The sequence below is a fragment of the Solanum dulcamara genome, chromosome 3 (assembly GCF_947179165.1).
Source record: "Solanum dulcamara chromosome 3, daSolDulc1.2, whole genome shotgun sequence".
Taxonomy (NCBI): domain Eukaryota; kingdom Viridiplantae; phylum Streptophyta; class Magnoliopsida; order Solanales; family Solanaceae; genus Solanum; species Solanum dulcamara.
This window is the reverse complement of record NC_077239.1, coordinates 3,732,605-3,744,817: the sequence shown is the minus strand read 5'-3', so window position 1 is coordinate 3,744,817 and position 12,213 is coordinate 3,732,605. Positions and strand designations below refer to the sequence as shown.

Genomic DNA, 12,213 nt, shown 5'->3' with positions numbered 1-12,213 from the left:
ATCAGTATGTGAAATGTGCGAGTATGTAAAATGGAAGGATAAAATATACATCAGGGTAGGATCAAATCAACTCAGAATCTCAACTCAAAAGAAGGAACAACTAAATCAAGATGTCCTAAGTTTAAACAAGAATATGATTTAGACAAGACCAATCATACACAACCTAATCCAATATATTCTAATCCGACTCAGAGTACTATTAAGACTTATATGAGAGTTTTTCTTATCCGACAACCATCACTTATGAGTCAGTGATAGTACAACAAGCCGACTGTTGCCACGTTCGTTCATATCTTAGCCGATAGAAATTCTTTAGTCTCGGCTTGGTGTTAGAGATCTCTTATGACTCTAAAACACATATAATACACTTTAAATACTTAAGAATTGATCCTAATTCATATATATAACTCAAAGTCACCGAGTTCGATCCTACACGCACATGAAGAATGGTTCAGATCTTTGGCATAGAAATTTTTGAGGTGTTATAGTTTGGCTGCTAACTTTCCGGTATCTGCAAGCAGGTCAAGAATAGACTTTCTCTGAGATATAAAAATTCCCTTACAAGCAGGTCAAGAATTTTCTCTATGATAGAAAAATTCCCTTGCTTTTGTTTACTTCTACTCCGAAAAAGTATTTCAACTTGCCCAAGTCCATTGTATGAAACGTAGTATGCAAGAAAGATTTGAGGGAAGAGATTCCCATATAATCACTTCTTGTGATGACAATGTCATCAACATATACAAGAAGGAGGATAATGACATATGTTGATTGGCGGTAAAAGACGGAGTTATCATATTTTCTCATTTTTATCCCAAAATCCTGAACAACCTCACTGAACTTGCTAAACCAAGCTCGAGAACTCTGTTTCAATCCATACGACTTCTTCAAATGACATACTTTTCCATACTCCCCTTGAGCAACAAAATTAGGTGGTTGCTCCATATATACTTCTTCTCGAAGATCACCATGAAAGAATACATTCTTGATATCTAACTAATGTAAAGGCCAATTATCTGAAGTAGTTAAAGAAATAAACAGGCGGACAGAAGTGAGTTTTGAAACCGGGGAGAATGTGTCTAAATAATTTACCCTATATGTCTGAGCATACTCTTTAACTATAAGTCTGGCTTTAAGTCTTGCTATGTCTAGATTAACTTTAACTGTGTAGACCCATTTACATCCCACTGATTATTTTCCCTTGGGTAAATCCCCAAAATCCCACGTGTACTTTCCTCTAAGGCATGTATCTCATCAAGCATTGCATCAGACCATCTAGAATGATATAAGGCCTCATTTACGGTTTTGGATATAGGGATGGAGTTTAGAGAACTAATCAAAGATCTAGACGTAGAGGATAAATGGTCATAGAAAACAAAATTAGTAATAGAATATGAGAATTTGCAACTACGTGTACCTTTGCGAAGAGCAATAGGAAGGTCAAGATCTTGTGGAGGATTATAAGGATCAGATGATCTAATGACAAAGAAACTGGTGCAAGATATGTATCAATTAGCCTCTTGCCTCCTCGAGTAAACTTGAACAACTGGCGCTCTTGCCACCTCAGATGGAGGGGGAGATTTTGGAACAATAGTCGATTGGTCCTCAATAGAAGAACGGAGAGATGGAGGGACAACATTTAATTCTTCTGTCAAAACACGGGTGACCTAATAGACTAACCCCTAATCTTCCTCCAAATGACTCGTAGAAATAGGAGGTGCATAGAAAATATATAGTCTCTGCAAATACCACATCAGTTGACACTAATATTTGCCAATGTTTGGTATAATAACATTGATACCCCTTTTAAAGGCTATAATAGCCTAGAAAAATAAACTTCAATACCTTGGGATCCAACTTGGTAACAGATGGTCGAACATCTCAAACATAGCATGTGCTTCCAAATGTCTTATATTCCACTAAAAACAGTGAATTGTTTGAAAAAATAACACTGTAAGGCACATTACCAGCAAGCATAGTAAATGGCATGCAATTAATCAGAAAATAAGTTGTAGAGACCACAACTGCCCAAAATTATTTAAGAACCTTCATTTGGAATAAAAGTGCTTGAGCTGTCTCAAGTAGGTGCTTATTCTTCCTCTTAGAAACTCCATTTTGAGAAGGTGTATCGACACAAGAAGATTGACGGAGAATACTGTGTTGTCTCATATATGACTGGAATAATTCTGACATATATTCTTTAGCATTGTCACTTCTTAGAATACATATTGAAGCATTGATTTGTGTTTTGACTTCATCACAGAAGGCACAAAAGAGTGAGTAAACACTTACGAGCGACTCTTCATAAAATAAATCCAAGTCGTCTGAGAAAAATCATCCACAAAAGTAATAAAATACTTGTTTCTGGTTTTGGAAATGACATGACACGGTCTCCAAACATCAAAATGAACTAACTCAAAAGCTGACTTAGCACGCTTATTAACCCATGGACTTAATAAGTTGGGATGATGTTTTGCAAATCGACATGAATCACATTCTAATGAAGAAATATGCTGGAATTGAGGACAAAGCTTTCTTAATAGTGGTAGAGAAGGATTTCCCTTTAGTTAATTCCTTTGTTGAATCAAATAGAGCATGTCTTATCACCTCTTCAAATAAATGAGTAATTGACCAGGTGCCACAAATGGCATGACCGGTAAGCCTAATATTTTTTCTAGCTTTCAAGCACAAAGAGCACCCTCTCCGGTTATAGTGGTTGATGGATCAACTTGTAATAGTGTTGGATATGGGAATGTTAGACCAACCTCTTCTATTACTCTATCATCTATATTAAGTTTGCTAAAATTGGTTAGTCTATCAGGTCACCCGTGTTTTGATAGAAGAATCAGATGTTGTACCTCAAAATCTTAGGTCTTCTATTGAGGACCAATCGACTATTATTCCGGAAGCTCCTCCTCCATCTGAGGTGGCAATACCGCCAGTTTTTTAAGTTCACTCGAGGAGGCACGAGGCTAATTATACATGTTCTACACCAGTTTTTTTTCTTATTAGATCATCATCCGTCTGATCTTCCACAAGATCTTGACCTTTCGATTGCTCTGATACCATGTAATTCCCTCATTCGTCTAATCTTCCTCAAGATCTTGACCTTCTAATTTCTCTAATACCATGTAATTTATAAGATATGAGAATAACTTGTTTATTAATCAAAGAGAACAATGATATAAATACATGGAGAGAATAAGCTAACTATAGTAACTAAATGGGTAATTGATCAGGTGCCACAAATGGCATGACAAGTAAGCCTAATATTTTTTTTAGCTTTCAAGCACACAGAGCACCCTCTCCGATTACAGTGGTTGATGGATCAACTTGTAATAGTGTTGGATATGGGACTGTTAGACCAACCTCTTTTATTACTCTGTTATCTATATTAAGCCTGCTAAAGTTGGTTAGTCAATCAGGTCACCCGTGTTTTGATAAAAGAATTAGATATTGTCCCTCAAAATCTTAGGTCTTCTATTGAGGACCAATCGACTATTGTTCTAGAAGATCCTCCTCCATCTGAGGTGGCAATACCACCAGTTGTTCAAGTTCACTCGAGGAGACACAAGGATAATTGTACATGTCCTACACTAGTTTCTTTTTCATCAGATCCTCATCCGTTTGATCTTCCACAAGATCTTGACCTTCCGATTGCTTTGATACCATGTAATTCCCTCATTCGTCTGATCTTCCTCATTTCTCTGATACTATGTAATTTATAAGATATGAGAATAACTTGTTTATTACTCAAAGAGAATAATGATATAAATACATGGAGAGAATAAGCTAATTATAGTAACTGAATATTTCTAAAAATCAGCTATATTATCTATATACATTACATAAAGGCCATTTAGATTGGCTTATAAGCTGTTTTTAGCTTTTTTGAGTGTTTGGCTGGTCAACTTAAAGTTATTTTGTGCTTAAAATAAGCCCCAATAAATAGTTGAGTTTATTTGGATAAACTTATTTTAAGCAGTTTATAAGTTGAAAACAGCTTATAAGTCAAAAAAAAAAGTTGGCTTTCACCTACTTTTTTTTAACTTATAAGCAGTTTTCAACTTATAAGCTACTTAAAAATAAGTCAATCCAAACAGGCTATATACATATTCTGTAACAACCCTTATTGATGAGCTTTAATAGCATGATATGACATTTGTAAGACCACAAATTTCAAAAGACTTAAAATCATACAAATATTATGACATTTTTAAGACTACGATTATCAAAAGTCTTTTTTTCCTTATTAAACTCTATAAAGAGTCAAACTACGTTAAAAGAGGGAGTACATTTTTGAGAATTTCTTCCATTAGTGAATGCACCTATTTTACTTTGAATTTTTGGCAAATTCGACATGATTTAATATTTTAAAAGGAGTGCATGCATTTCATCTGGGGTTCCATGAGTTATAGTTATTTATTTCGTAGTTTCCTTTGTCTTCATAGAGTAGGATAAACTCAAATCGATACATCATTAAGTGATGTTTCAGTTAATGTAAAAGTACAAGTATTAGAATTTTCTCTAACAATTATGCTTCCACTTGATACCACTCCAAATTTTGTGGCAAGATGCCTAATGTGAGAAGTGATTCCTTGCCTTCTTTTTTACTTTTCTTGTTTCCTTTTCCTCGTTGCCCTTTTTCTAGACATAAAGACCTTTATTTTAAACCCTTTTTAGGCCTTGCAGATGTCCTAAATCAGTTATGCCTTAACCTATCTAGCAATGCATTAAATCAGGAGTTCTAATTGTGGGCTTCCAAGTGTGAAGCATGCTTCGTAGTGGTTATTTAATCAAGTTGTACCATTCGCATATTTTGCTTGCATCAGAAGAGTTCTTCTTTGGGGTCTAATTTTGTATTGGTTATTGATCATCTAAACTCAATCTAATGTCGATTAGTAAAAAGGCTTTATATGTTTGCTTTACTATTAAATTCACATTTCTTTTCATATTAGGCATTTGTTTCCTAATAATTTAGGGGTTTGGATCTGGAAAAAGGATAGTGTGGTGTCGTCTTTCGTAACTGGTTTAGGTACAAGGGATGGTGAAAATTGGAACCCAAACTTCTGATCTATGTGGACTACATCCTAACAAAAATTGGCTGGCACATTTAATGGCTGATACAGGACTATTAATTGCTGCCACTTCAGCTGATATTGATGTGATCATTGATTAGTTTGTTTAATTAAATAAGCCCTGTGAGAGAAAAAGGGAAAGAGGATTATCACAACTGTGGAATCTATCCCATTGGCTTCTTTACTTTATCTTGCAGATATTGACAAGCTTGAAATATCCTGTGATGTTGATAGTGCATTATTGTTTGTGCAGGAGCTACTATCGATGAATATCGTCATGAGATTAAAGCTAGAAGAATAGGAGAATTTTACTTTTATGTTTTCTTTTTGTAGTTTAATTGGGAAGAAAAAACATGGAGAATTTTACTTTTATTTGCACAAAAGTGTGTTTAGTCACTGGGAATATTGCTGCAGAAAAATACATTCTGCTTATTTCATTTCTGCCTTTGTTACCTTGAATGATAAAATGCCATAGGCTGAACTTCCCTTACTTTATTAGAAAAGAGGATTGGCTGATCGATTTTATGAACTTTTTAATATTTATTTAGTTAAAAATAATTTTACAAAATAAAATAATAAATTGAGATTGACTTTATTTTTATTTACTCATTAGGTGTAAAATAAATATATCAATCTCGTAAAATTATTTAAACTAATGGATGTCCTTCGTTTAAAACTGACAGTCTGTCGAGTTGTTGGAACCGAGGCATGCCAGATTGTCGTTGCATGGTTCATTGTTTTGACGTCGGATTTTCATAAAACATTGACTTTGTTCGTCAGTTTTGGCCCTCATGTTTTGCATAATTTTTTAAGTGCTTACAAACTTGGACAATACTTTCTCTGTGGGTTAGTTTTTAGGGTTGAATTAGGTTCAAGTTTTATATCTTTACAAAGGGATGTGATTTTCTTTTTTTTTCAAGTTAATTAAAGACAGTCTGTGTAAGTGTAGTAGTGTACACTATTTTATAAAAATGTCGTTGCAGATTTATCACAAGTGGTTTCCACAGCTCCGGTATCCTCTCATAAAATTGATTTAAGTTAAAAGTTGTAGTGGATCATTTTTGTACCTCAACTTCGCATAGTTTTGTAAAAGATATGGTCATTCATATTAAAGAACAAAGTTTTTGAAAGCAAGATTCAATTTAGTGTATTCGTATGCAAGATACCAAATTGGATCCCGTTGGTCAAGTAGGCCCCCATCGTCTAGTGGATTAGAACATCTCCGCCGTTGCCGTCATTTCTAGGATCAACTGACACATTGATCCTTTCGTGGGCATTCATGTCACAGAAACTTTCTATGAGCTAGTTGAAGTTGCTCTCCTTTTGCCTGCCATTCATGTCTGCTTTCAGTCCGGACCTGATGATGGTAAAGAGGGGTAAGCAAAGAGATACAACATGTGAACGACGGCCAGACTGAGAAGGCGCACTTCATTTCCAAGCGCGCGGGGGTGGGGGGTGGGGGGGTCCTTTTCGATTCATGGAATGTGATCTGTGCTAGCTAGGTAGTTAAGGCTGAGCACCAGAGACTAGCAGGACCCTTACAGCCAGTTCAGATACCACAGTGGAAGTATGGACTTTTTCTCTGGATTACCGAAGACTGCGAGGCAACATGACGCCATTTGGGTGAAATATCTTGTTAGCTTAAAATATGTTTATGTTACTAACAAATATTTGCTATGAAGCTAGAGATTTTATGTCATAAGAGAATAATAATACAACTATAAATTACAATTACGAAAATATGAAGGCAATAGTAACATAACAAAACTAAACCATCGAAACTGAAGAAAGAGAATTTAGCAATGATTGATAAAAATGTGTTGCAAACTCATATTACTAGTTATATATTGAATGCATGATTGGCCTCATTTGGGATTTCCCACCTACGTGGTTGTTGCAGCCGTTGTTCCACCCTTGTTAGCTTTTTTAGACTTCATAGTTTTACCCCGCGTTGCATCATTCCCTTCTGGCTAATGGGCCAAACTAGGCTTTCATTCATGTAGATGCCTGCCTCCCAAAAAGGATAATCAGTAATAGTAACCTTTTGGCATATGATAGAATCATTTTTTGGATCATAAATCATGAAAGTTGATTGATTAAGTTGAATCAAGATTTCTCCTTTATTTGACATCTTGCAAAAGAGTGGAGAAAAATATCTAGAATTGTAAGAGCGATTAATGGTATACATCTTTGTCCAAGATTCTTTAATTCCATATTCCTTCATAATCCACACATGTGTTTGAAGGCTCTGATTATTACACAAAATAGAAAGATCATTTCCCAACACTCCCATAGATAGCGTTAAATCAAAATCTCCTTCTCCATAAAAGGGTTTTTCCACCTTTCCCCATTTTTCATCGGTCACATCAATACAAATGATGTCCCAATGTTCATCCTGTGAAGGAGAATTAGCCCAATGAAGCTTTCCATTCACAAAGACACCCTCATCCTCTCTAAATAGACCATACTGACGATCATGTACTATAATTCTCCATGAATCACTATTTGAACTATATATTCTGACCTCTTTAGGGGAAATAATCACTAGCTTATAATCATCACGAAGCTGATCATATCCAAAACCATGGAAGTAATAACCAGATTGAGGATCACAAAATTTCTTGAACTTCCTAATTGATGGATTCCAGAGAAATAAGTCACTCTCACTAGAGAAACAAATCAATCCATTAACAGAACCCAAAATCTTAAAAGATTTACGGGGATTTTGCATAGGATAAGACAATTGAAATATCTTAGGATCAGAATCATAAAGCAAAGACCTAATGGAGCAGTCCATAAGATGGTGGTGAGGTTGAACAAATCTCAATAGCAGTCGACTATGGTGGGTGGAATCCTTTTTATTAGTAAATGCGTTGAGATGAGCCTTGATAAATTTACGGCTAGAGATTAAACAACGCCATGGCCTTGAAACACACCTGAATTTTAAAAGGGATTTCACTGGTAATCTCGAGAGGATTTCAATGATGAGTTCTACTGGCAAAGTAGGAATTTTATAACTTGAATTCTGGTTACTTTGTTTGCGTCGTTTTGGTTTGCTCCGTTGTGGCTGTTGATGGTAGGCTTCGGACTCCATTAGGGTTTTGAATTCTTCACAACAATTGGGCATACTTAAAGAGATATTAGCAGTGAGGGTTTCAAAATTATATTTGGTATAATAACTAGTAGTATTAGTATTACTATACTATACGAGGTAAATATTGAATTTTTTTAAAATAAAAAATCATAATTTTATTTTTATATATAGAGAGAGAGAATTGATAATTTTATTTTATAACATTAATATATGGGTATGGGTGGGGACGGAGGATAAATTTTTTCTTTACGAGAGGATACACTTAAGAGTTGTTTTGCCTTAAAGGGTCGATTTGGTACAAAGCTTAATAATGTAGGGATTAGTAATGCAGAGATTATTTTTTATCAAGTGTCTGGTTCATTGTTTCGCACTTAATATTGTGTTTGGATTAAAACTTTACAAAAGGTTTCTTTACAGTTATACTCTTGAATTATTATGAAATTTTCTATTTTATGTAATTGAGTCAAGATAGATAAATACCGTAGGTTTTTTTTTGTGGTCTTCTAACTAGCTAGGAGAAAAACAATTATGTTGCCATATTGCTAATTTTCATCACTTGAATTATTTGAGGGTGAATAATTGTCATCTTAATAAATTGACCACTCACAAACATCAATTTTTAATTTTAAAAAGATAGTGTCACGATCCTGACCCGCCGTGATTGGCAACAACACTAATCCTCCGATGGGAGAATCACTATTTCAGCCCAAAACTAACAGTAATCCCAAGAGATATACAAATTTAAGTTGCGGAAGCAGGTTTAATAATGTAATAAGACTGAGTTCCCATAAACTCAAAAAATCTAATCAAATCACTCAAATATGCGGAAATTAACACCTAGTCTAGAAAGTCAATGTACCAAAACTTCTAACCAATAACAAGTCTAAAGGAAGAGGATACAACCCCTAAAGTCATAAAATAACAAATGTCTGAAAGTCTAAGTCCTGAGTGAAAAATTAAGATATAGAAGAGCTTATGATAGCCTGAAAGAACTAACTCTCCTTTGAACTCTAGCAACTAACGGTCTTCTATGCGAGGTCTCTCAACAGCCGCCTGAAGTACCTGTACTCAACAAAGACAGAGCAAGTGCAATATCACTATACAAAGCAACGATGTACTGATAGAATCAAGCGGCTAGCTAGTATAAGTGATACATGAGCAAGTAATTTAAACATAGTAAACACATATATACAGAGCATCTTACCACTTATCATCTCATAACCAGTACTTAAACATATACACAGATTAACAGTCTCACTTATCATGCAATTTTAATAAAGGGTATCTTATGGGACCTACAAACACTTATTAGTGTGTCAGAACGTGACATCCAGTCCAAGGTTGTGTCGGAACATGACACTCGATTCAAATGTGTATCGAAATGCCGATCCAAGCATACACAATCAACCATAACACAGTCATATCTACCAAGAACTGGTTCATTACAAGCCATAGGCAATAAACAGTCATTTCACATGGTTCATTTCATCTTTTCCTATCAGTGGAGCAATTAGCAAGCACATATAACACATAGGAAAGACAAAATCATCATCTACCTCGAAATCAAACTTTTGACAACTCTAAACTACTGGAGCTTAACCTTTCCGGGTTCGTTCGACTTGTTCTTGGTTTTAAAAGCAGACACATACATACAAAGGATCAATAAAATAGCCTAATTTATATGAATTATAACGTAATTCTCAGCTTAGTCCAAACCCATGATCCTAACATCCTATTTAGGGATACTTCCCACTATTAATTTCATGCCAAAACCCTCCCTCAATGATCACCAAACATAATTCTAGGTTCTAGGAATCGAAATATGAATTAGATATCTTACCTTTGGTGTGAGAATTTCTATAAAATTGATGAAAAAGTGTCCTGGGTCGCCTCTTAACTCCTAAGAACAGTTTTATGCAGAAAAAACCATTTTTGGAATTTTTTTTCTCGTATTAACTCACGATTGTCCCGCCACAGCAGGACCATCCTGCTCTGGCAACCCCACTTTGGCGGGAAAAATCCCACTATGGCGGGATATGCAGAGATAGAGAGCTCATAAAGAGTCTCAAGGTCTCATATATCGCAACCACCCTCATTCCGTGACGTCTTAACATCTGCCCTTCACGCCAAGTTCAATTTCGAAAGTTTTACTCGCTCGAATACTATTTCGTAAAGCCGTACAAGCTTCATATCATCTTGGCTATCAACTCAATCAATCAAACTGTAAATTCAATCTCACATCCATTATTGGATCACCCTAAACCTCACCTAACTCAGATTTCGTCCAAGTCTGGCTTAAGCTCAAAAATTTTAAGTCACTACCCGAAAGTTTTCCAGCCCGGTTTCCTTCCCCATTGGCTTACCCGTAACGACGGGGACATGTCGTCACAGATAGACCATATACTTTTAAAAATTGAACAAACAGTAAGCAATTGTAAAATCAAATAAGTCATCTATGTTTACACATAAAAATTACAACTTGTAGTTTTAATATGTATGCAATTTTATAAGTTGTTCAAAATACAAATAATTAGAAAATCACATATATATCAACAAGTAATACATTCATTTATAATCACAAACGTCATGTGGTGATATATTTATTTTTTCAATTAGTAAATGTTAAACAACTCACATTTCAAATATTGTATTGATTTGTATTTGATTTATTTAGCAACAAACAACTCTATTTAAATAATAAAATTTGTAATCTAATTTATTTGATAAATTTAATAGTACAGATATAAAACATAAAATTAAGAAAATAAATAAAATGATTAAAATGATTTGAGGACTATTTTATCTTTACATAGATTAAAACTTCAAATGAAAACATGTTTAAAAGACACGATCCAAGTCAAGAGTCACAACAATATTTTTGTGAATTTCTCCTACGAAATTCGAAAACACAATACTTATTCTTTCGTGGAAGCCTAAAAGAATAACTCACCCTTGAACTCGAACACAACTACTCCTCTAGGCGAAGTCTCTCCGCAGTCGGTTGAATATGCCCTGTACTCAACAAAAGACAGAGCAGGTGTAATATCAGTATACAAAATCAATGGTGTACTGATAAGATCACGCGATTAGCCAGTAAATGGATCATGGACAAGTAAACTCAGCATAATAAGCATATTTATATAGAATAACTTAACCAGTGTCATCTCAAATAATATTCAGCAAGATCACAGTTCAACGTCCTCAAAATCATGTAACTTCACATAAAGGTCCTTCTTGGGGCCTACAAACAGTCAATTTGTATCGGAACGTGACACCCGATAACAGTCACAATTACATTTAGTATTTAACATCATGTTACCAAGAACAGGTTCATCACAAAACAGGCCAGCAAGTGATCATTTCACATAAAATCTAGCATGTTTCCCTATTCATATACAATATGCATACCATGAAACAATTTAACAAGTACATGAAACTCATACGGGAAACAAAATCATCAGCTACCTCGAATTCGAGCTTCAACAACCTTAAAATGCAAGAGCTTTCCCTTTTCGGGTTCTTCCGCTTGTTCTTGGTCTTACGCATGAAAATTCATGGAAAATTGATGAAAATCGCCCTAGGTCGCCTCCTGTCATTCTAGGAACTGTTTTTGCAGAACTAGACCATTTCTGAGGGTTTTTCCGACTTAAGTCGCGACTTCCCACTCTGGCGGGATATGTGAAAACTGTGAGCTTGGTGTTTGAGCTCCAAGGCCTCATTTCACAACATACCCCCTTCCAAAGACGTATTAATTTATACTCTTCATGTCAAGTCCAATTCCTAGAGTTTTACTCGCCCGAATCCGATTCCGCGAAACCGTAAATGCTTCATATCGTCTTGGCTATCCGCTTACCGAATCAAATTAGAGATTTGATTCCCCACCATTCACAAGATCACCCTATACTTCATCTGACTCAAAATTCATCGAGGTCTGGCCTAGGCTAAAAATTTTCGAAGTTACTACCCGAAGTTTTCTGGGCCAAAATCTTTCCCTATTGGTCTATCCATAACGACGAGGACAGGTCGTTACAATAAAAAATCACG

The 12,213-nt window shown here is 35.2% G+C and overlaps 1 protein-coding gene across 1 annotated transcript; it reads right to left on the bottom strand.

Moving 5' to 3' along the window:
- Positions 1-6,754: 6,754 nt before the first annotated feature.
- On the bottom strand, positions 6,755-8,169 carry LOC129881980 (F-box/kelch-repeat protein At3g23880-like). Its single transcript, XM_055956089.1, has one exon. The coding sequence runs from the start codon at positions 8,167-8,169 to the stop codon at positions 7,009-7,011; it is 1,161 nt and encodes a 386-aa protein (XP_055812064.1). The 3' UTR covers positions 6,755-7,008.
- Positions 8,170-12,213: the final 4,044 nt, after the last annotated feature.

Bases quoted from the DNA above. Each gene is read 5' to 3' on its own strand.
- LOC129881980 (XM_055956089.1), bottom strand. From the start codon at position 8,169: ATGGAGTCCGAAGCCTACCATCAACAGCCACAACGGAGCAAACCAAAA.